Source organism: Chionomys nivalis, chromosome 18 (genome assembly GCF_950005125.1).
Source record: "Chionomys nivalis chromosome 18, mChiNiv1.1, whole genome shotgun sequence".
NCBI lineage: Eukaryota > Metazoa > Chordata > Mammalia > Rodentia > Cricetidae > Chionomys > Chionomys nivalis.
Window position 1 is genome coordinate 23,296,688 of NC_080103.1, and position 26,065 is coordinate 23,322,752.

A 26,065-nucleotide genomic window follows, 5' to 3' on the forward strand; every position below is an offset into this window, starting at 1 on the left:
TGTTCAGTTACCTCTTCACCAGCTTTCTGTCTTTCGCTGCCTAAGCTTGTTTGTCCTGAAACTTGTGCTACAGACCAGACTGGCATCAAACTCGGGGATCTGCCAGCCTCTGCCTTTCCAGTGCTGGGATTGTGCGCCATCACAACAGCTCTAAACTTGTCTTTAGTTCCTTTTCAAAAGTTGGAAACTTAACTGGCTCTTATCCTGAGGTCACTTCATTTTTTAAATCTATTTATCTCCTTGAACACAGGATTTAGCTCTCTTCTACTTCCTGGTGCCCCTTTCCTCCTCTGATTGTACATTTTCCGCTTTTCCTTGCTCAGCTTGCACCTTTTCATTATGAGTGAAAAGTAATAACAACCGATAGAATCCAACACAACTAATCCAAAACTCTTCAATTTAGTCTCAGACAGATTCTTCAGGCAAGGTAAAAAACCAGCCATCGTCTTCATCAAAATATCACAAGAATAGTCTCTAGGCTACATGCTAAAGTTCTTCTCCTTTGAAACTCAGCACTACTGTCTTCCATGCTCCTACTAGGATGACTCATTAAGCCGTCACTTAACGCATTTAGCTGCTTTTCTGATTCAAAGTCCCAAAGTTCACATTCCTTCAAACAAAAGCATGGCTAGGTCTATCACAGCAATAGCCCACTTCTGATGCCAACTTCTGTCTTAGTTAGGATTTTATTGCTGTGACGAGACATCATGAGCACAGCAACTCTTCTAAAGGAAACCATCTAACTGGGACTGGCTGACAGTCAGTTATCGTCATGGAGGGACGCATGGTGCTGGAGAAGGAGCTGTCAGTTCCACAAACTGGACTGGCAGGCAGCAGGAAGTGACTGAAACACACATCTCCAACAAGGCCACACCTCCTAATAGTTCCACTCCCTATGGACCTATGTAGGTCATTTTAAATCAAACTACCACAGATTGTGTTTCTCAGAAATGTAACGTTGAATACTGCCTTTTTGTCAAATTGGAGCTATAGGTTTGGGCTTTTGGCTTAGTATTTGTCTGATATGTTAGGTCGGGGAAATTGAGTTACTGTGCTTTTCCAAAATGCAGGTGTATTGGACTCTCCTTGTCTGGTGTCATTAGCAGGCATTTTGGATGAGTGGAGCTACTCCTTGACTTTCTGGATTGGACAATTCCAGTCTCCATGATTCTTTGTAATCAAGGGAGTTGAGCATTTCTTTTCTGGGTAGTTATTGATGGAGTGTGCCCTGTGGCTGTGTGTATAAACTAGCATCTATGTAGAATCAGGTTATGTTTCATGCTGTGTTTCTGAGGGCAGCCAGCTCAGTTTTAAAAGTGGGCATGAGGTTGACTGATGTTTCTAATTGCCTATTAAACCTGGCAGGGACAGGTTTAAACATCAAGATTTATGTGCTAGTCCTTATACTCTTGGACCCAACTTCCCTTTTTTGGGTTTCTGTCTTACTGCAAGTAGTCAACCCTATTGCTACTCCTTGTGGCCTATGTGCAGTTAGACTTGGATGGGCCTCCAGCACCTATGTTAGAACACTAGGGAAGCTAGGTGGCTACCTCTGGTTGTCTTTTGTCTTATAGGAGCTTGTCATGAAGAGATTCTATCCGGCCTTATTCTGATTTCAGTGAGTTGGGAGCGACATCATGCTTGAAGTGAGACTGTTGTTCTTGTTCTTATCCTTCACTTCTGCCAATTATGTACCTGTTTTAGGCTTGCTTCTAAATCTTAGGGGTTTCAAAAAGATGTTCTGGTATGTATTGTCAGTAGTTAAGTTTTCTGGTGTGGTGGAGAGGAGCCTAAAACTTTATTCTGTGGTATTGTTAATAATCACTCTCAAAGATTTATTTTGAAAGTAAAACTTTGTATTTCTGCCATACGTAGAAAGCTAGTAGATTACAAATAACCATAAAATGGACATTTTAAAAGTTGTATTTTAAAATTTTGTTTAAATACCATATTACCTGGTGAAGTTGAGATGTCTACTCTGGTTTGTGTGTTTTAAGAAATTGGTAAGTTTTGAGGCATGTTAGAATAATAGAGACATTTCTCATGATATAGTCAAGAGGGAATGGTATGTGAACGTCAGTGTTCTGTTCGGGTCAAGTCCAAGAAGGGTTATCCAAAATAAAATTTAGGCTCTCTGCAGTAGGGAGGTCCAGCTTCTGATGGACTGAAACTTGCAGCTTTGCAAACGCCTCCTTTTATTGTTACACATTTTTTTTTTCCTCTAGCAAGTCAGTTTCCACATACCAAAACCTCTTATCTGGAGTTGTTTGAAGGATTTGCCTAAGCAATTCTCAGCCACAGACCTCCTGGTTTGCCAGGTCCTCTCAAGACTCAGTTTTGCAAAGGCTCTGAAATTCTTCTGGAAGAACTCAGAGAAGAATCACTGACTTTAAACAAAAGGTAGTTCAAAGCCTAGGTGCTGTGTCTCTAAAATTCAAGCCAGATGCAATGGTCTGTGGAGCAAAGACTAATTTTCTCAAGCTGTGATTTAATACTGTTTTCATGTGTGGTGGTTTGAAAGAAAATGGCCCCCAAAGGGTGGCACTATTAGAAGTATGGCCTTGTTGGAGGAGTGTGCCACCGTGGGGTGGGCTTTGAGGTCTATGCTAAAGCTACATTCAGTGTAGACTTAATCTTCTTGTTGCCTTTGAATCAAGATGTAGAAATCTCAACTCCTTCTTCAGCACCATGTCTGCCTGCGTGCCGCCATGTTGCACTGTGATGATAATGAACTGAACCTTTGTAAATGTAAGCCACCCCAATTAAGTGTTTTTCCTTTATAAGAGTTGCTGTGGTCATGGTGTCTCTTCATAGCAGTAGAAATCCCAAGATATCATGTGAGCACCATATATGTTCTGCTTAATGGAAACCATTAACTTGAAGCATAATTTAAGATAATTTTTGTAGCATTTCTTCCCTCTTTATCTTTTCTTCCATTTATTTCGTTTTTAGCAAATTGTGTAGTGTAGGTGTTTTTCTGTGCTGGCAGCTGCTCTCAAATAACCACTCAGAGTCTTAATTATAAATGCTTGGCCAATGGCTCAGGCTTGACACTAGCTAACTCTTACATTTTCAGTTAACCCGTATTTTTATCTACACTTTGTGACCTTTTCTCAGTACAGCATGCCCTTCTTGCTCCTCTCTGTCTCTGCTGGTAACTCCTGGCTCCACCCTTCTTTCTCCCATCATTTTGTTTGTTTCTTCTGCCTAACCTTATTCTGTTCAGCTATTGGCCAGTCAGCTCCTTTATTAAACTAATCCTTATGACATATTTACAGTATACAGGAGATTATTTTACAGCAGGATATAGATGAAATGATCTTATAGCCATAACTTGCTTAGGACTAAATGATCAATACATTTTGAATGTTATTATCACCATTAATATTACTATATTTTTATAACTAACATCTATTTTATCTCCATGTAAATATTTCACATATTATAGAAATGTTTACTCCTATTTATCTGTTTAGCAAATGTTTTTCCTTGTGGATCTTAGCGCAAGCAGTCTTCCTTTCTGAAGCCTCTTTGGAGACGCTCAGCACTCTCACTTCACTTACTGTCTCACACCTTGAATTTCTCACATTATTTCACCTAACATACTACCTGTGGTTATGTGAGTCAGCTTTACTAGTCTGTAATTTGCTTCAGACCAGAGACCATAGCTTTTTGTTTTTTTATTACCAGTGGTGTATTGTGTGCAGTATGCGTGTGTGGTGTGTGATGTGCAGTGTGCACAACATGCAGCGTGTGGTGTACAGTGTGCAGTATCCAGTGTACAGTGTGGCAAATTTGCACTGTGCAGCGTATGGTGTGTTCAATGTAAGGTGTGTGTGGTGTTCAGTGTGTGCTATTCAGTGTGATCTAGTTTTCAGCTCATAGCATTTATTTTCAAATTCAATAAATAATAAGTTTGAGATATGTAATCTATTAAAGGCCAATATTTCATACTTTATGCTAGACATTTGATGATACAAAGATGAATAATATATGGTCAGTGTGGTAAGAGTCTTCTGGGAATATACAGTTTTTGTAACATATTATTGTTTTTGAAAGATTTATTTATATTTACATGTATAAATATTTTATGTGCATTTATGTTACGTGTACTGTGTTTGTATCTGGTGCCTGTGGACTCCAGAGAGATGCTAGATCCCTTGGAACTGGAGTTACAGGTGGTTGAAAGTAACCATGTGGGTACTAGGTACTGAACCCAGGTCCCTGGAAGAGCAGCAAGTGTTCTTAACTGCTGGGCCATCTATCCAGTACTATAATGTTAATTTTTTTATTTTAAAAAGCTTAAGGACAAAGCTGGGCAGTGGTGGCACACACCTTTATTCCCAGCACTCAGGAGGCATAGGCAGGAGAATCTCTGTGAGTTTGAGGCCAGCCTGGTCTACAAGAGCTAGTTCCAGGACAGACTCCAAAGCTACAATGAAACCATGTCTCGAAAAAAAAAAAAAAAAGTAAGGACTTAGTGAGACTCGAACATACATGCTTACTTCACAAGGTTAGGTCTTAAACCATAATCTGAGGAACATCAGAGTTTCATGTTTATCACATTTAGTCGACAGATTTTTTTATTGTCTCTGATGGCAAAGGCTCTATACCTTAGTATCCTTAAGCCCTTGAGGTGTGTGTAATTGAAGTAAATATTTACTAATAAATTTCATATTGATTTGAATAATTGGATGTGTTTAGGCTTACATTAATGACATCACACCAGGGAATGGACACTTCTAATGGAAGCCATATAGTATGAGTGCGATGAACCAATGCTAGCATGGCAGAATGGCGTCACATATACTTGCTGCAATGAGTTTCTTCTCTTGTAGACCATTTTGCGGGCTGCAGATTCCAATGCTGATGCAGGACTAGATTTTGAAGAATTTGTACAGTACCTTCAAGACCACGAGAAGAAAATGAAACTGGCATTTAAGAGTCTGGACAGAAATAATGATGGTGTGTGTATGTATTCCCCACAGTTAGCTTGATATGCATAAGTACTAGTGTTAATGAATAATTTTACTAGCCTTTTTAATTTCTTCCTACTGTCAGATCCAATTTATTATTTAGCAATAATTTTTATATTACATAGAATAATATAATCGATGTCTTTGGGTTTCTATAGCTATGATAAAACATCAGAACCAAAAGCAACTTGAATTTCTTCTTTTTTGTATGAAATTCTTTACATGCAAATCTCACTGTGCAGCCCTTGCTGGCCTGAAACTTGCTATGTAGACCAAGCTGGCCTTGAACTGACAGAGATCTTCCTGCCTCTGCTTCCTGAGTGCTGAGATAAAAGGTGTGCACTGCCATGTCCAGCACATTCATATATATAAAACAATTCCTCATGTTGTGCTGACCCCCAACCAGATATTTATTATTATTATTATTTTGTCTGTTTTTTTTTTTTTTTTTTTTTTTTTTTTGACAGGGTTTCTCGGTGTAGCTTTGGAGCTTGTCCTGGAACTTGCTCTATAGACCAGACTCCAGGCTGACCTTAAACTCAGAGATCCACCTGCCTCTGTCTCCTGAGGAATGCTGGGATTAAAGGTGTGTGCTACCACTGCTCAGTATAAGATTTATTGTTGCTACATCATAACTGCAATTTTACTGCCGATACGAGCTGTAATGTAAATGTCTGTTTTCTTAGGCAGCCGCTGTCAAAGGGTTGTTCAGCCACAGAGAGGTCACGGCCCACAGGTTGAGAACACTGCTATGGCCCTTCTTTTCAAGTTTAATTTATTTATTCTTTGAGACAGAGTTTCACTGTGTGGTCCTGGCTGGCCTTGCACTCACTGTGTAGATAGAGATCTGCCTCTGCCTCCTGAATGCTGGGATTAAAGGTGTGCTCCACCATACCTGCCACATCGGATATCTTATATCTTTAATTAAATAAGTTTTGCAGAGGTTTATATCCTCTAAATTTAAAGCTTTGTGTATTGGGTAGTTTTTTTTTTGAGGCAAGGTTTCTCTATCCTAGCTGACCTGGAACTCATTTTGTAGACCATACCAGGCTGGCCTTGAACTCAAAGAAATCCTCCTGGGCTGGAGAGGTGGCTCAGTCGTTGAAGGCTAGGCTCACAACCAAAAATATAAGAAATCCTCCTGACTCTGCCTCTCGAGTACTGGGATCAAAGGCGTGTGCCACCACCTTCTGGCTATCCTTTTATTTTTTAATTTTGTAATAAATTGGTATGGGAGTTTGAAAAATGACAGTTGTGAACTGGTCACATGGCTTAGTGAGGGAGAGTACTTGCCCGCAAGCTGAGCACTCTGAGTTGATTTCTGGGAACTAACGTAAAAGTACAAGGAGAGAGCCACTCCTGAAAGTTGTCCTTGAACCTCCACAAGTGTTCTGTGGCACACATGCCCCACATCATGTTCACACACACAAACACACACATACACACACACACACACACGACACTCTAAAAAATGACAGCCTTCATGATTTTGAAGATATATTTGCTTCAGGAAATCTAGTTAATGCAGATAAACTTCTGAAAGAAAATAAAATTGCTTACAATTCCACTCTTAGGTCTTTCCTACTGCTGTGATAAAATGCTTTGACCTAGGGAGGCCACAAAGTCCCGTGCCCCTCCCCAAACTAGTGCCATTGCTCTTGGCTACCAGAAATGGTAGTAAGAGTATTGCTGAAGACACCACACTGTTTGGTCAGAGAACGTGGAGAAATATGCTGGTTCTGGCCTGGGAACATGACCCCTTCAGGCTGACTTTCATAGTGCTGGAAGGTTTGCAGGCATCTGGGGAGAAAAATGTCTCAACTGTGAACCTTGTGAGCCACACAAATGACTGGCCAGGCAAGATATATCCATTGGTGCAATTATTTCATTACTGTTATATGGTAACTGACTGCTTTTTGATTGGACTTTAGGCTTGCTGCAAAGGAGAGAGCTCTTGCTTGTCTGTGACTATAAACCTGCTCAAGAGTGGGAGGCAGGGAGATCATAGGGCCTCAGGGGAAACACTGTCTTTTCTACATCAACGCCTGGTCACCCTACTTTCTAAATGCACATGTTTATATCCAAAGATTGTCTCAGCCTTTGTTAGAGAAGCATCTTTTGGCAGTGGGCAGTGGTTATTGCAGACTTGTAACTGGTTAAATTGCCAAGAATAAAGGATGGGTGAATTGTCAAGACAAGAATGTTTGGCTGTAAATAAGTCCGCTGTATACCCCCTCCAAGACTCAAGGGAACATGGAGGAAGAGAAAAGCAGAAAGAGCAGAAAAGCCGGAGGATGGGGAGATGTGTGGAATGACATGGCTGTTAGGCTCATGAACTCACAATCACTTGGGAAGAGAAAAAAGGTTTCATTGGGAGAAGGAGGATTAGAGAGGGTGTGAAAATTGCTAAAATTTACTATGCACATATATGAAACTGTCAAAGAAGAAAAAACTGACAAAAACAACAGAAGGGAGAAAAAGTTTATTCTGTTGCACGATTGAAGGGTACTGTCCATCCTGGTGGGAAGCCTGAGTGGTGGGGCTTGAAGCAGCTGGTCGACAGAGATGAATGAATTCCAGTTTGCTTTCAGTAGTTTATACACACACACACACACACACATACACACACAGAGAGAGAGAGAGACAGAGACAGAGAGAGACAGAGAGAGACAGAGAGACCACACACACGTATGTATATGTAGTTTAGGATCCATCTAGGGAATGGTGCCACCCACAGTGGGCAAGGGTTCCCTTCTCAATTAATACAGTCAAGATTATCTCCCAGGTATGCCTAAACGATGATTCTAGGTTCTGTCAAGTTGACAGTTAACACTGCTATTTAGAGGTCAATTTTTACATTTTGATCAGTTTCTTAATTCTAAATAGACTTTGTTTCTTTTTTTCTTTACATGAACTCGCAGTCACATATGTATAGTTTGGTGTTCTGTGTTCCTTTTAATGTTATATTGTGTTTTCATTTCTTTTGCAAATGTAAATTTTAGTGGCTGGGAGATATTCCAGTTGTGTGGCTGTCCTGGAAGGAATGAAGATACTCTAAAGACACCATGTCCCTACTCCCTTTGGTTATCAGACTGTGGAAATAATGAATCTCAGGACACAGGGTTTTCCAAAGGAGTGTTCTGCTGGGAGAAGGAAAAGACTGGCTCGTTGGTTCCCCCAGAAGGAACCTGGAAAGAGACTTCACACAGTTTCAACAACCTGTCATGTTTATAAAAGAGAGGTGGAGCTGGGACTGTGAGGATGGGTGACCTTGACCAGGACCTCTGGTGCTCTGTTTAAACCTGGACCATGTGTAAAGACGGACCTAGTGGGTGGTGGGTCACTGGGCCTTCTTGTTCTTCCTAATATGGTCATACTTAAGAACCCCCCCTTTTTTTTTTTTTTGGTTTTCACCACTGTATCTTTTTTTTTCTTATTTATAATTTATTTTTACTTTTTATGTGTACATATGTGTGCTTGTGTGGATATAAGTGTGTCTGTTCATGGATACAGGTGCCCATGGAGGTCAGATGCTTCAGATCCCCTGGAGCTAGAGTTCCAGGCAATTGTGAACAGCCTGACATGGGTCCTGGGAACCAAATTTGGGTCCTCTGTAAGAGCTTAATGACTTAATTGTTGAGTCATCTCTCCAACCTCATTTTGTTTTTAATTGTCTTATTGAGGACAAGTGGCCCAGTGTGACTTACTAGCATGGCTGTGACCCCAACAACTCTGGTAACAGGATGTGGATCATCCAGTCATTCTCATATTGTTAGTTCTGATCGTTTATAAACAGTAGTGCAGTCATTATCTATACAGGTTTACAGACCTAGTTATATTCTGGTTAATTACAGCTGGTCATTTGCTGGCCTAAGATAGATAAACTCTAGTGTTGTGGAATTTTATTCTGTTCTTGACTGCCACCACCATGGTCATTTGTAAAGCTGAAAACCCTCAGATAATTAGTGAGGTTAAAATGCTTTCAGGAAAATTTAGTATTTCTATTGTCCCTGTTATGATTAATCTTGGTTACCAACTTGAATTAATTTTAATCTGCTAAGAGACATGCCTCTGGACAAGTCTGTGAGGGGCCTTTTTTGGAAGGATTAACTGTGGGAGTGATGTGTATGTGGTGGTGTATGGGTTGGGTTGGTGATGGGTAGAGGGCTTGGGGGGAGACACTCCCTAGAGTGGACAGCACTCTTCAGCAGTGTTCCTAGTATAAAGAGTCTGAGTGAAGGAAGTTCTATTTTTTTTGCCTGTGAATTCATCTACTCTTGTTGTTACTGCTACTACCATCTTTTGTTGACATTGGAACACAACATTTGGTTTTAATGAGAATGACCCCTCTAAAGTGCATATATGTTAAAACCTGGTCCCCAGTTGGTGGAAGTGTTTGGGAAGGATTAAGAGGTGCGGCCTAGTGAGAGAAGGTGTCTGATGGTGGGCTTGAGGTTTCAAAAGACTTGCTTCATTCCCAGTGTGCCTTCTGCCTCTTACTCGTGGATCAAGATGTGAGCTCTCAGATGTTCCTGCTGCCATGCTTTTGCTCCACCATCATGGATGCTAACTGTCTGAAACCACATGCCTTATTCAACACTTTTTTTTGTAAGTTGCCTCAGTCATGGTGCTTTAATGCAGCAACAGAAAAGTAAGGCAGCCCTTAAAACTGAACTGAAGACAGTTCAGGCTCCAGGAATCCTCTAGCCCTAAGATGAGACTAATGAGCTATTCAGCCTCATGGACTAAACACCTATGAAATTTTCAGCCTCTTCACCTTACAGATAACCATTGTTGGACTACCCAGCCCATCTTGTATAGACCAGTGTAATAAATGTTCATTTAATAAGTTTTGTTCCTTTAGAGAGCCTTGACTAATACATCTGTTAATAAACCTTGGTAGTTGAAAATGCTCCTGAGGTAAAATAAATTTGACACCAAGAAGAAATTCTCAAGTTGATATATTAGTATCATGCTCTAAGTCTTGATAAGTCAAACTGGAATATTACAAATTAGCCCCCAAAGACCTTCAGAGATACCATTCTAGAAGCATTACTATTTGCCCTACTGCTTTTGAGGATGAACTGTTACAGGGAACTGTGGGTGGAATCAACCCTTTCTGTCCTGACTTGGTTTTTGATCATGGTGCTTCTTTATAGCAATAGTAACCCTAGTGAGGATGGTGGTTTATGTAGCAGATTATCAATTTAAAAAATTTAACAGATGAGCATAGTATTTGCAATTTGTTAAGTAAGGATTAGAGCTTATCATTTGAAGAAACTTTGGTTTGTATGCCAGTAAAATGCATGCCTTGTTTGGGTCTTGGGAAATTTGATTCTTATGAAGAAAAATTGTGACTCTGTATGAAAAATGTCTTTGTTGGTGGATTAAATAATACCTCACATGTATATAGTTTCTCATGCATTATACAAATGAAAAGTATGAGTAGATTACTGGTAGCATTTTTGCTGTGCAAGAATGTTCTTGTACACTGTTAAATTTGTCACTTGTATTGGTTTAATAAGATGCTGATTGGCTAGCAGCCAGACAGGAAGTATAGGTGGGGCAGCAGACTAATAAAATCATGGAAAGAGGAAAGGCAGAGGCAGTTACCAGCCAGATACAAATGAAGCAAGATGAGAATGCCTTACTGAAAAAAGGTATTGAGCAACATGGCATAGACAAGACAACAAAGACAAGAATTATGGGTTAATTTAAGTTGTAAGAGTTAGTTAATAATAAACCTGAGATAATAGGCCAAACAATTTATAATTAATATAAGCCTCTGTTTGTTTCTTTGGGACTGAATGGCTGCCGGACTGGGGTGGGAGGACAGAAACTTGTGTCTACACATTTTGATGTTGTTGATATAAAGAATGATACATATATTCAAGAATTATCAGGGCCAGTGAGATGACTCTGTGAGGAAGGTGCTTGCTGTGCAAACCTGACAACCTGAATTTGACCCATGATCCCACAGTAGAAGAAGAGAACTGATTTTTGAACATTGTCTTTTGGTCTCCACACATATATGCCGTGGCACTTGCACATGCCTATGAACCTCAACATTGACCAACATGGCACAATAGCCCTAAGGGTACAGTAGTGACACACAGACCTTGGCAGTAGCCAACAGCTCTCTTATTGGACATAAGGCCTGCTCAACATGAGGGAGATCGTGGCTGGTACTGAGACCCTAGCCAATTACACAGGGCTAGTGAAATCATGGATCTTGGAGAACCTGCAACTGCTGCTTACTAAACCAGCATGATCCCTAACAACATTATAAATATTTGTCCTTATACCCACAGAGAAGTGTAGTCTTCATTCCTCATCAAGGAAATTTCTCTTTGCAACAGATGGAGACCATTACTGAAGATCACAACTGATCAAAATGCAGAGCTGTGGAGTCAAGTCCCAAGTAATATCATCTACAAAACAACTTCTGCACCTAAGGTTCAGGGATCATTGCTGAGTCAGAGGGGGCAGAAAGTTACACCTATGAAGTCTTAACATGGCTGCCTAAACAAGACCTGAACAAGGACGACAGCAGTTTTATACCAATATGGAAGGAGGAAAGCTCAAGAAACTTCTACCTTAGACAAAGAGCAACAGGCAACCAAGGAATTCGGAGAGCTAGACAAATAGTCTTCCCCAGAGAAGGGCATACCAATTGGTTATTCAGGAACAAATGGTTAGCTTTAAAACATATACATACAGGTAACACTATGTGAACTAATCAGGCTGTATTTATATATTTAAGAATACATGCATATGTAAATTTATAGACATATACATACACATATCATAACAATTAAAAAGAGGCCATATATTTGTGAGAAAGCAGGGGAGGGTATATGGGAAAGGTTGGAGGGAGGAAAAGCAAGGGAGAAATGATATAATTATATTGCAATATTAATATAGAAAAAGATATAATAAAAGTAAAAGAATCTGATTTTACTTTGGAAAATAATATGTGTTATATTTGTGTTTTATAGTTTAAGGAGAATATGGAATTTTTAATTTTCCTTCACAACTACTAGCAATGTGAAAATGAACTGCATATTAGGCATATTATATACACACACACACATATGACACACATACATATACCTTGGTAAAACCAACAGCTCTCTTATTGGACTTAAGGCCTACTTAACAAGAGGGACAATTTAAATAATATATATAAATACATATATACACTTATTTATATACTTAATTACATATTATATATAACTAAATTATATATACATATACATACACATTTTCTTTGAGTTATTTAGCACAGTACATGTTTCTGTTAAAAGAGCTTGGTTCTATAAGGATCTTTTAAAGATTACTTTACAAATAATTATTTATTCTTGTCCCCGGAGTCAGGTCTTCAGCACCAAATTTTCTGTCCTTTATTTCAGTTCAAATAGGTGCAAGAGTCAAATGTGTTATGATATGTAATGTAGTCTTTGGGGCAGATGTGGTTTGGCGTTCAGAGTAACGCACTACGCCTGTGATATGTGACGTCCCAAGTGATGTCTGTGCCACGAGCTAGTATGACAGTTATGTCTATAAATGTTTTCTTCCTGAAACATGAATGTTCACACTTAATGAGATAAATCACTAAGTAGAACTTATCTTGTCTCAATTTAAAGAGACTTTTCTACCAAATGTAATCTTGGTGCTGACCTTTTGTAGTTTTTAGGCTTCGAGTTAAGGGTTTGAGAGTAAAGACCCACCAAACTCAGGCTTCTAAATCAAAAACAGCTGCATTCTAAGGATATTTTGCTTTTGACATCTTTTCAGATACTTAACTTGGTATTTCTCACTTTTTCAAGGAGTTATAGACGCTTCAGAAATAGTCGCTGCTGTGCAGTCTTTGGGGATCTACATTTCTCTCTCTCAGGCAAACGACATCCTGAAAAGGTATTGCTATACATGTGACATTTCAAGCTCCTTCTCTCATTTTATAGGGACAATTTAAAATCAATTGAGTTTACATTCATGAGATGATTGAACACGTATTTCTTTAGTCTGTAAGTGTGGTATATTGTTTAGTTTTCTCTATGTTAATTCATCTGCTTTCATTCTTGTGGTAAACACATTGAATTTTTCTTTCATGGGGGTCTATGGAGGGTACCCCAGTTGGCAAAGTGCTTGTTGTGAGGCAGGGGACTTAAGTTCTATCCCAGCATCCACATAAAGTCTATGTATGGTGACATGCTTGGGAGTGTGGAGACAGATTAATTTCTGTACCTATTAGCCAGCCAGCCCAGCCTAGCCAACAAGTCCCATGTCCTGGTGTGTGTGTGTGTGTATGTGTGTGTGTGTGTGTGTGTACTTGACAAAAGCTGAAGTTATCTGGGAAGAGGAGCCTCCACTGAGAAAGTCCCTCCATCAGCTCGTCTATAGGTAGGTCCCTGGGGCATTTTCTTGATTAATGATTAATGAGGGAGGGGGTTAGCCTATTCAGGGGGTACCACCCCTGGGCAAGGTAGTTCTGGGTTGTGTAAGAAACCAATGATCAAACCATGGTTTGTAGGTCAGTAAGCCAGTAAGCGGTGTTCCTCCACGGCCTCTGCTTCAGTTCCCCCCTCCACGTTCCGGTCCTTGAGTTGAGTTCCCTATATGATGGGCTATAAACTGTGTGATGAAATAACCCTTTTCTCCTCAAGTTGCTTTTGATTATGGCCTTATAACAGCAATAGATACCAAACCAAGATGCCTCAGATTTCAGTGAGGGATCCTATTTTAATACAAAAGAAAGGAAGGAAGGAAGGAAGGAAGGAAGGAAGGAAGGAAGGAAGGAAGAAAGAAAAAGAAAAAGGCCAATGAGGTAGATGACTTCTGAGGAATGACATCAGAGGTTGGCCTCTGGCCTTCAGATGCACATAAATTAAATGTTCATGCTCTCTCTCTCTCTCTCTCTCTCTCTCTCTCTCTCTCTCTCTCTCTCTCACACACACACACACACACACACACACTTTGATGCATGAAATCTGCTAAAATTCGTTCATAATTTTTGCAATTGTTTTCATAAGAGAGATAGTCCAGATCAGCCTTTCTTTGCTGACTCTCTTAATTTCGCCTTTTTAGGTAAGATTGACTGGAATGATTTGGGGGTGTTTTTTGTCAAGCATAAAATAGAATTGGATTACTGTCCTAGTTATCTTTCCTGTTGCTGTGAGAGAATAGCTTGACAAAAGCAACTTAAAGGATTCCAGCAACCAATCACATTATATCCACAGTCAGGAGCAGAAAGCCATGAGCTAATTCATTCATGCTTGTACTCAGCTCTAGGATCACTTGCCTAAGAATGGAGCTGTCCACAATGGGCAGGTCTTCCCACATCAATAGTCAAGATAATCCCTCACAGACTTCTCAGAGGCTAACCTTATCCCAGACAGTCCCTCACAGGTGTGCCCGGAGGCTTGTCTCCTAGGTGTTCAGTTGGCATTTAATATTAATCATTACAGTTATTTATCTCTTAAAGGATTAAAAGAACTTACACAAAACTAGTTAAGCCTTGTGTTTTCTGTGTGGGAGGATTCTAATTAAATGTCATTAACATTAATAGAACCATTCATACTTTCTAGTCCTTCTTGAGTCAATTTTAAAAGTTGTGTTTTTAAAGCTGTATTTGTGTGTGTGTCCTGTGAAAATCAATGTACAAATTCAGCCCAATACCCGTGAAAAATACCTAATCCCATTTTCCATAGAAAGAAAAGCATATTAAAGTTTATGTAGAAGCACAAAAGACCCTGGGTAGCCAAAGCAATACTGGGCACAAAGAACAGTGCTGGAGGTATCACTGTACCTAATTTCAAATTATACTACAGAGCCATAATAATAAAAACAGCATGGCACTGGCACCAAAACACACAGGTGATCAACAAAATGGAACAGGGAACCTAGATATAAGTCCAGGCAGGTACAGCCACCTGTTTTTTTTTTTTTTTTTTTGATAAAGAAACCAAAAGTACACATTAGAGAGAAGACAGCCTGTTTGGGTGTTGGGAAAACTGGATGTGCTGAGAATGAAACCAGTTCCTTCTCTCTCACCCTGCACGATAATGAACTCCAAGTGGATCAAAGACCTTCTAAGACTGCTGGAGGAGAAAGCAGGGAAAGCACTCCAAGATAGAGGCGTAGGTAAAGACTTTGTAAATGGGACTCCAGTTGCTCAGTAAGTAAGGGCAGCAATCTACAAATGAGACCACATGTAATGAAAAGACAAAGAGAAGAGATAAGCAGAGGAGAATTGGAGAAAATCTTTACCAACTGTACTCCAACAGAGGATTAAGATTCAAAAATGTATAGATCTCAAACCATTAAACAATAAAACAAAGAACCCAATCAAACACTGTCTGTGGGGTTGGGGAGATGGCTCAGTGGGAACAGTGCCTGCTGCATGGGCATGGGGACCCAAACTCTGTCCTCAGAACTCATGTAAAGCTAGCGGAATGGCTCAAGCCTGTAATCCAGTAGCAAGGTGGACAGTTAGCTCTTGGGTGTTTGCTGCCCACAATCTAGCGGAGACAATGAGCTTCAGGGTTAGAGTCTGTCTAAAAAGTAAGCTGGAGGCTGAACTGAGGAAAGGTGTTCTAGGTCAATTGTAGGTCTCCACACATGCTGCACAGAAGAGCTCACCTGCACACGGAAACATATGCTTGTGAGATCACGGGCCTTCTGGTGAAGCTGCTGTTGTTTTGCTAAATGGGTATGATGTGTCTATCAGATTGCCTTTAGGTAACTGGTTTATGTCTAGCAAAGGGTTACTATTTCTGTCAGCTTTTGTCAGAGAAGCTTCTCTTTGCAGTGGTCAGAGGTAACCATCAAAGTGCTAGGAATAAGTGAGTGTTGGGTGCTCAGCCATAATTGGGACATCAATATCACCCCCTAAAAGGCCCAGGGAGCATCATGATAGAAGAAGAATGTAAGAGCCAGAGAAAGATGAGGGAGAAGTTGTGTGGAACATGACTTAGGGCATGGTGTGGTCTGCACTCCTAACTTAGAGCATCCGTGATTCCCTACAAGATTGTACCATTTTAGGATCATCAGGATCCCTCCATGGAATGGGGGGACTCATGGGGCCCCACCCCTGAGGGTTTACACAAAGTTTCTGGTTGACAGGGGAGGGGGAGACCTTTTCTTCAGTGTTACAGCCCCTGGTAAGGTGCCCATGCTCCATTAAACAAATCCTCACCCATGTTCCTGTAAGCAAACCTAACTAAGCACATTAGGTTTCTCTCTCTCTCTCTCTCTCTCTCTCTCTCTCTCTCTCTCTCTCTCTCTCTCTCACACACACACACACACACACACATGAACACTACACACATGACATGGAAGTGTAAGTTCCTCATTGGGAGGAAATCAGGAAGTTGGGATGGGAACAAGAAAGTATAAAGGGGAAGTGAATTATGATCCAAAGACATGTACATGCGTGTAAATTTCATAATGAAACCCATTATTATGACTAATCATGTACCAATACTAAATATATGAGAAGTATATAAATAAATAATATTTCCAGGAATTTATTAGTTTCACCTAAGTTTTCAAATATATTGACATGTTTGTTCACTGTCTTCTTTTTTTTCTACAACTGAGATTTTATTGATTGAGGAGCATTGCACAGACATTTCAGTTCTTAACACATGAGCCCCAACTCTGAAGTCATATACTGTGTTCATGTGCCCCAAACTCTGAAGAGCCATGCACATTTCTTTATGAACCGTTCAGTGATGTTCCAGCCTCAAACGTAAGACTTCCCATAACAAGACAAATGCTCAGCATCTTCATTTCCGCAGTTTTATATTATATGCGGCACATATTAAAAAAATCTCCGTCTTTCAGAGCACATTATTACAACAGGAAGATGAACTGCCATTACCAGAGGTGCTATGGTCCTGACTGGGCTGTGAGTGAGTACTGGATTTCTAGGAAGAGTTCTACTAGAAACGTGAGACCAGATGTAACTGAAACTGTCTCAGACATAAATGCACAGCCGAAACTCCCAATTGCAGTTTAGTATGCTTGGCATTGTAGGATGTAAAGCTAGCCCCTCCATGGGGTGTTAACTGTCCCTGAGACTGTCACAGCCTCTCCTGATTCAGTACCCTGCTATCTTCTGTTGTGACAAAAAATAAACAACCCGGGAATGATTTCACCTCATAAAAAATTTATTTATGCTTACAAAAATGGACTGATGTAGATCTCCCCCCTCCCATTTAAAAATGTTGCCAGAGCTTCTGAAAAACTCACATTTGCTAAATAGTTGTTGAAAAAATATTCCTCTGGATTGAACAAGAGAGGAGGTGGGGACCACTGCCAGGCACGATGGATGGTCAGCCAGACGTGGCTTCTTTCTCTTCTCCTTCAGAGGCTGGCCTCTGGTTTTCCGTGTCACATCTTCTGCAGGCAGATCTGTAGTTTGCTGGCCAGCCACTGCAGCCTGTTTGTTCTTTGCTGCCTCTTCCTTTTGTTTGCACTTTCTGGGTCTGGTGATTTATCTTCCAGCAGAAGCCTTTTTCGGTTTTGGGTCCTCCTTCAGGTCCACCAGTGGTTTTTGCCTTGCAGCTTGGCAGAGCGACCCCTGGGCTCCACCTTTGCTGCCGTGTCTGCATGTGCTATGGTAAACTTCCTCTTGGCCATCCTGGCAGCACGAGGTGGGAGGCACATGTGATGCTGAGCCTACATAGAGCTATGCTGCTAGCTGCCACCACACTAACCACAACGACCTGCCACAGCGGCCTGTGGGAGCTGTTTATCGTGTTCTTATAATCTGTTTGCTTTATCCATATTGATAGTTATGTTCTTCTTCTTTTTTAACCACAAAGTTCATGTGTGTATTTAAAAAAAGTTTTACTGAAGATTTCCTTATTTTATTTTTAGATTTTTACTATTTTAGTTGTATGTATGTATGTATGCATGTATGTGTGTATGTATATATGTGTGTATGCATGTATATATGTGTGTGTATGTATGTATGTGTGTATTATGTATGTGTGTATGTACATATGTATGTATGTAGATGGCACGTGTGGCACCTGTGCATGTGGAGGTCCAAAGGAAACCTGCAGGAGTCTCTGTTGTACTTATGAGCTGTCACATGCATTTTTTGCTTACCATTATAAGTTAAATTTGCTTCAAGTAGTGTATGTGCTTTTTATTTGTGGTTTTCATTGTTAATACAAATTGCTGCATTTTATAATTAGTTCATCAATTTCCAGATTTCTGTTATAGTAAGAATAGTTTTCGGTTTTGGTGGTAGCACCGGGTATTACACCCATGACCTCACACATGTTGGGCAAGCTCTCTCCCACCGTACTGTACCCAGTGCTATTGCAAGTGCCTTTTGTATGTTCTGCAAGAACTGGTGTGCCCACTGACGTTCTCACTCCTCCCTTCTTCCTAAGATAGTGCAGCCACAGACTTTCCAGCAAGCACACAACCCTCAGCACTTTTCTTTTGCTTTGTCCTTTTGGTTTGTTTGTTTGAGATGAGGTCTGTGTAGCCAGGCTGCCCTGGAACTCACTCTGTAGCTCAGAATGGCCCTTGAAACCATTGCTCTGTCTTAGCCTCAAGAACGCTGGAACTGCCAGTAGGAGCCACCACAGTCATTTTATGGTCAGGCCGATGGAGTCGTTGGGACCTAGTCTTTGGCCAGTGATGCAAAGGGGCACATATATACAGAATTACACTGTGAGTTCCTGCTCCCTGGGAGCTCTGAGTTGCACATCTGTTTGGTTCTACCCGTCCATTCTCTACGTAGGCTCTTACTTCTCTGCATACTACTGCTTGGCACCTATCCCCAGCCAGAAACCAGCTTGGTGGGCGCTTGGCTCATCTGTTTCCCTTTTCTACACAGGACCCAGTTCTGCTCGTAGTGCCTGCGGACACTCATTTCCTGGATTTTGTCAGAGTGTGAATGCTCGCAGAGGTTTTGCTGGTGCTGGACATTAGACGAGGCTACTTGTCAGGAGAATGAATTTTTTTTTTTTTTTTACAAAATTTCCATTTAGAAAAATATCACTAAATTTTCCCCCACCTCACTCTACATTTTGCCCAGACACACTTAAAAAAACATTTTGAAGATGAAGTTTTAATTTTTGTTATTGTGTGTGTGCAGACGCATGTGTGCAGTGACACCTGTGTGGAGGGTGGAAGACAACTCTCAGGAGTAGCTTCTCTCCTCCCACCATGAGTTCCAAAGTGCACTTTTCCCCACTGAGCCATCCTCTCTGGAGATGCTTGAAGGCCAAGGGAACACTGAGTTTTAAATGGTGAAAATGGAGTATTAGGTATAAAAAATGAGCTTGTATAGAAAAGGTGATTTTAAAGTGATTTGAAAGCCAACAAGGAAAAAGAGGGTTAAAGGCAAAAATAATCCTAGTAGATCCAAAAGATACAAGGTTATTTGGTCAGATTTATTGACTTAGTCATTCGATTGCTCAGTACTAGAGATATGTATATGGCTTTAAAATAATCTTTCTATTTAAGAAATATGAGGAAAATCTGAGAATTACATTCAGATAAACAATTAAAAACAATATATAGTGGATTCCAGTGGAGGGGCAGTCTACAAAGCCTCTGCACTTGTGTGTGTGCGTGTGTGTGTATGTGTGTGTGTGTGCGTGCGTGTGTGCCCTCCTGCTTATGTGTGTATGTGCATGTGGGAGCCAACCAGGTGCTGTTCCACAATGTTTCACAAGTTCCATCCACCTTTTTGTTTGTTTGCTTGTCTTTTGTTTTTGTTTACTTTTTTGTTGAGATGGGAGTCTCCCAGTGGCTAGAACATTCTAGGTGTGCAGGACTGGCACACCTGGTTGTTTTTGCGTGGGTTCTGGGGACTGACCTTAGATCTTGTTGTTACAAGGCAAGCATTTTACATGCTGGGATGGCTCTCTAGCCCCTGGTCATCAGTGCTCTTTGGGAACAGACAACTGTCAAAAATAAGAAAAGTCTGAAAGCTGCCATAATCAAGAAGAGCTGAAGGAGGAATGATAACTTGATAGAGTGTTATATCTCAGTGTGATACTGAGGCTAGAAGAACACTAGTTTAAAATGAAGGGCATCTGAATAAAGTATAAAATGTAGTTATGAATATTGCACCAGCCATTAGCCATGAGAGAATGTGGAGTGAGGGGAACACTCCGCCATTGCTTGTGGGAATGCAAACTTGTACACACACTCTAGAAATTAGTATGGTGGCTTCTCAGAAAATTGGGAATCAACCTACCTCAGGACCCTGCAATACCACTCTTGGGCAAATACCCAAAAGATGTTCAATCGTGCCACAAGGACATGTGCTCAACTATGTTCATAGCAACATTTAGGTAGAAACAACCTAAATGCCCCTTGACAGAAGAATTGATAAGAAAAATGTGATAATTTACACATGGAGTACTACTCAGCAGGGGGAAAACAATGATATCATGTAAGTCTAACTAATAGGAGAGCATAGGTGTGGGGATGTAGAGAGCTCTCTATATTATCCTCTCAATTTCTCTTAAAGTCGGACATTGCTCTAAAAGGCAGCCTATTCCTTAAAAAAGGGAAAAGGGAAACACGGTGACATTGATAGAACCCCAAGGAATGACTTCAATAACAAACACCCCAGGAGCGTTTGGGTACTGAGGAGCGGTGCTGCCGTAAGCCCTCTAAACCCATTTAAAATTGTGTTTCAGCATGGACAGCGACGGGTCAATGACAGTAGACTGGGATGAATGGAGAGACTACTTCTTCCTCCATCCTGCAAAAAATATCAACGAGATCATTCGTTTCTGGAAGCATTCCACTGTAAGGCTACTCTGCGTTTTATTGTTTTTATTTTTGTTTAAACGTTGTAGCAGTAAATATCATTACATAATCCCTGTGATAGTTTTAGTCTCAATGACTAAAGATGTGTTATTTACTTTTAACAGTATTCTACTCATTTAGTAGGGGACATTAGTATTTTATGTGGAAACACAGAAGCCATAAGTTGCTTGTGTTAAAAATAGTGTTAATACGTGTAGTTGCTTTGTCCTAGAAAAGGGAAAAATATGTGTTTTCCTTTCTTTTTACACAGGTCTCATATGCTCAAGTGGGTCTTTTGGCGTGGGAATATAAGATTACATGTTAAGATTTCAGAATTTAGAGTAAAAAAAAGAACAAATATACAAGCTATCTGCTCTTTTAATTTTTTATTTTTTAAAAAGAAAACAAACTATCTTTTTTCATTTTACATACCAATCCCAGTTCCCACTCCCTCCCCCCCTCCCATTCCCTCCACCTCCCCAACCTACCCCATCCACTCCTCAGAGAGGGTAAGGCACATTGTTTTGGGGAAGGTCCAAGGCCCTCCCTACTATATTTAGGCTGAGCAAGGTATCTGTCCAAAGAGAATGGGTTCCCAAAAAGCCAGTAGAAGCAGTAGGGATAAATCCTGGTGCTGCTGCTAGTGGTCCTGCAGTCTGCCCAGCTCTGCAACTGTCCCCCACATTCAGAGGGCCTAGCTTGGTCCTATGCTGGTTCCTTTCCTATCCTGCTGGAGTTGGTGAGCTCCCATTAGCTCAGGTAGACTGTTTCAGTGGGTTAACCCTTCATGGTCTTGATCTCTTTGCTCATATTCTTACTCCTTCCACTCTTCAACTGGACATTGGGAGCTCAGCCCAGTGTTCCGCTGTGGGTTCTGCCTCTGTTTCCATCAGCTGCTGGATGAAGGTTCTATGGTGACATTTAAGATAGTCATCAATCTGATTACAGGGCAAGGCCAATTTGGGCACTCTCTCCTCTATTGCTTAGGGTCTTAGCTGGGATCATCCTTGTGGATTCCTGGGAATTTCTTTAGTGTCAGGTTTCTTGCTAGCCCCACCAATGACTCCCTCAGTCAAAATATCTCTTTAGTTGCTCTCATCTCTGTTCTTTCTCCATCTCGACTATCTCATTCCCTCAAGTTCTCCTCCCCTCTTCCCTTCTGCCCTCTTCTTACCCTTCTACTCTCTCTTCTCCCCCTACCCCCATGCTCCCAATTTTGTCAGGAAATCTTGTCTATTTCCCCTTTCCAGGTGGACCTATATATGTTTTTCTTAGGGTTCACCTTGTTACTTAGCTTCTCTAGGATCATGGACTATAGGCTCATTATCCTTTACTTTACAGCTAGTATCCACTTATGAGTGAGTACATACCATGCTCATCTTTCTGGGTCTGGGTTACCTCACTCAGGATGTTCTTTTATAGTTCCATCCATTTGCCTGCAAAATTCAAGATGTCATTGTCTTCCCCCTGCTGAGCAGTACTCCATTGTGTAAATGTACCACACTTTCTTCATCCATTCCTCCATTGAGGGGCATCTAGGTTGTTTCCAGGTTCTAGCTATTACAAATAATGCTACTATAAACAACGTAGTTGAACAAATGTCCTTGTAGTATGATTGAACATCCTTTGGGTTTTTGTCCAAGAGTGGTATTGCTGGGTCCTGAAGTAGGTTGATTCCCAATTTTCTGAGAAGCCACCATACTAATTTCTAGAGTGTGTGTACAAGTTTGCATTCCCACAAGCAATGGCGGAGTGTTCCCCTCACTCCACATTCTCTCCAGCGTATGCTAGCACTGGTGTTTTTGATCTTAGCCATTCTGACTGGTGCAAGATGGTATTTCAAAGTCATTTTGGTTTGCATTTCCCTGATGGCTAAGGATGTTGAACATTTCCTTAAGTGTCTTTCAGTCATTTGCGATTTTTCTATTGAGAATTCTCTGTTAGTCCTGTACCCCATCTTTTAACTGGATTATTTGATCTGAGATTGCAAGGAGGAAAGGAAATCCTATATTTAAAGATTTTTAAGTTCTTTAGATGTAAGGTGGGGGAGTTAAAATACTGCACCCACAGCACACAGTTCTCATCAGTGTCTGTTTTCCGTTCATAGACAGTCCACAAGAAGATAAGACCATAGCTCTGGAGTCAGAGTGCCCACGTCTCACACTCCCTCACTATATAACCACCTCTGTATGGCCTATTTTCATTAGTGATTTATTTCCCCAGTTATCTCTGTTGGAAAAACTAATTTGCCCTTGGCAAGTAGTTAATTGGAGTTACCTCTGGGTTAGGGATGGGGGCATGTGTCCACTTCTTATCTGGTACAGACCCATGCAGGCCTTGTGCATACTGCCTCAGTCTCTGTGAGTTCATATGTGCATTGGTCCTGCTGTATTTAGAAGGCCTTGTTTCCTTGGTGTCCTCCTTCTTTGCACTTCCTCTGAGCTGTGAGTGGAGCGATTTGATGGAAATACCTGCTTTAGAGCTGCCTCAAGGTCTCTCATTCTCTGCACATTGTCTGTTTGTGGGTTTCCAACTGCTGCAAGAGGGAGGTTCTCTGGTAATGGCAAGGCAAGACACTGACCCCTGAGTGTAGCAGAGTGTTGTTGGGGTCATTGCTACTTTCCTTTAGTGGAATAGTAGCATTTATTTTTAACTAGGTGCTTGGCCTCTGTCTAGGCTCGTGTTCTTGACCTCCCAAACAGTGTTGGATATGGGCTCCATCTCAGGAAGTGGGCCGTAAGTCAAATCAGATCTTGGTTGGTTTCTCCCACAAGCTTTGTTCCACTGTTTCACTAGGGTATTTTGCAGGTAAGTCATTATTGAAGATTGAAGGTTTCCCTAGTTTCTCTTTCAGTCAGTTTGTCATGTGTATATAGGAAGGATACTGATTTTTGTGTAGTAATTTTACATTCTGATACTTTGTTGAAAGTATCAGCTGTAGGAATTTCCTAGTGGATTTTTAAGGGTCATTTGTGTGTACTACCACATTATCTGTAATTATAGATACTTTGACATCTTCCTTTTCTGTTTGTATCCCCTTGATCTCCTTTCGTTGTCTTATTTCTCTGGCTAAGAATTTAAGAACTGTATTAGATAGGTATGCAGAGAGTGGAAAACCTTGTCTTGTTCCTGATTTAAGTGAAAATGCTTTGATTTTTTTCCCAATTAGATTGATATTGCCTATGGGCTTGCTGTAAACTGCCTTTATTTTGTTTAAGTATGTTCCTTGTATCTCTAATCTCTCTAGAACTTTTATCATGAAGGAGTATTAGATTTTGTTAAAGGTCTTTTCTGCATCTAGAGATGATCGTGTGGTTTTTGTCTTTCAGTCAGTTGATATAGTGGATTATATTTATTGATTTGTATATGTTAAACAATTCTTGTATCTCTGGGATTAAGCCTACTTGATTATAGTGGATGACCTTTTTTGTGAATTCTTAAGAGTTTGTAAGTATTTTATTGAGAATTTTTGCATCTGTGTTCATAAAGGAAATTGATCTGCAGTTCTCTTTCTTTGTTGGGTCTTTATGTGATGATGTTGGTATCAGGGTAATTGTGTCCTTGTAAAAAAGAATTGGGCAATGTTCCTTTTGTTTCTGTTTTGTGGAATGAATTGAGGAGTACTAGTATTAATTCTTCTTTGAAGGTCTGGTAGAATTCTATACTGAATGCTGCTTCTACTTCATTAGGAATTACAGGTCTGTTTAAATTGCTTATCTGATCTTGATTTAACTTCGGTAGGTAGTCTATATCGAGAAAATTACCCATTTCTTTTAGGTTTTCCAATTTAGTCGGGCACAGGTTTTAAAAGTATGTCCTTGTGACTCTTTGGCCTTCCTCAGTGTGCTGACTAGTTTTATGTCAACTTGACACAAGCTAATGATCTGAGAGGAGAAAATCTCAGTTAAGAAAATGTCTCCTTAAGATCAGGCTGCAGGCAAGTCTGTAGGATATTTTCTTAGTGACTAAAGGAGGAGGACCCAGCCATTGTAGGTGATACCATCTGGGCTGGTGGTCCAGGGTTTTATAAGAAAGAAGGTTGGGCAAGCCATCTGATGAGCATGCCAGTAAGCAGTATTCCTCCATGGCCTCTGTATTAGCTCTTAGCTCCAGGTTCCTGTTTTGCATGAATTTCTGCTATCACTGCTTTTAATGACGAACTGTTACATGGAACTCTGAGCAAAATAAACTCTTTGCTCCCCAAGTTGCTTTTGTTGATGGTGTTTTATCAAAGCTATAGTAATCCTAACTAAGACACTTCGTGTTATCTTTCATCTCTAATTCTGTTAATTTGGATCTTCTTACTCTGCCTTTTAGATAATTTAGATATGGATCTCTCAATATTATTGATTTTTCTCAAAGGACTTACTCTTTGTTTCATTGATTATTTGTCTTTTAATTGTTTATATTTTATTGATTTCATCCACAAGTTTGATTATTTCTTGTTGTCTACTCCTTTTAGGTATTATTTTCTCATTTTGTTCTAGAGCTTTTAGGTATGCTATTAAGTTACTAATATGACATCTCCAATTTTTTTTTTGTGTGTAGGCACTTAGTGCTATGAACTTGCCTTTTAGAACTGCCTTTATTGTGTTCCATAAATAAAGCATTGTCTTAGTTAGGGTTACTATTGCTTTGTTGAAACACCATGACCAAAACATCTTGGGGAGGAAAAGGTTTATTTGGCTTACCCTTCCATATCTTTGTTCATTATTGGAGAAAGTCAATACAGGTACTCAAATAGGGCAGGATTCTGGAGGCAGGACCTGATGTAGAGCCAATGGAAGGGTGCTGCTTACTGGATTACTCTCCATGGCTTGCTCAGCCTGCTTCCTTATAGAACCCAGGACCACTAGTCCAGGGCGGCACCACCTACAATAGTCTGGTCCCTCCCCCATTAATCACTGATTAAGGAAGTATGACAGGCTTGAGTGCAGCCTGATCTTATGGAGGCATTTTTCAGTTGCAGCTCCTCCTCCTGATGACTATACCTTGTGTTAAGCTGACATAAAACTGGCCACCATAGGCATGTTGTGGTTTCATTTTATTCAATTCTAAAACGTCTTTAATTTCTTAATTACTGCCTTGATCCATTTTTCATTCAGCACTGATGTGTTCAGTTTCTATAAGTTTTCTGTGGTTTCTGCTGGTGATATCCAGCTTTAATTCATGGTAGACACAATTCTGTTGACATTTGCTTTATGTGTGATCAGTTTTGGAGGAGGTTCCGTGAGGGGCTGAGAAGAAGGTGCATTCTTTTGTATGTGGCTGAAATGTGTAAGTATCTGTTAGGTCTC

At 40.4% G+C, this 26,065-nt stretch overlaps 1 protein-coding gene and 1 pseudogene across 1 annotated transcript in view; one reads left to right on the forward strand and one right to left on the reverse strand.

Annotated features, from left to right (window-relative positions):
- Positions 1 to 26,065, forward strand: part of LOC130889448 (mitochondrial adenyl nucleotide antiporter SLC25A24-like) — a 62,228-nt gene that overhangs the window by 4,646 nt on the left and 31,517 nt on the right. The window contains exons 2-4 of the mRNA XM_057793184.1: positions 4,839 to 4,965; positions 12,806 to 12,893; positions 20,657 to 20,768. Of these exons, the coding sequence (XP_057649167.1) occupies positions 4,839 to 4,965; positions 12,806 to 12,893; positions 20,657 to 20,768 (327 nt within the window). The remainder of the gene's footprint in view (positions 1 to 4,838; positions 4,966 to 12,805; positions 12,894 to 20,656; positions 20,769 to 26,065) is intronic.
- Positions 17,315 to 17,621, reverse strand: LOC130889854 (non-histone chromosomal protein HMG-14-like; annotated as a pseudogene).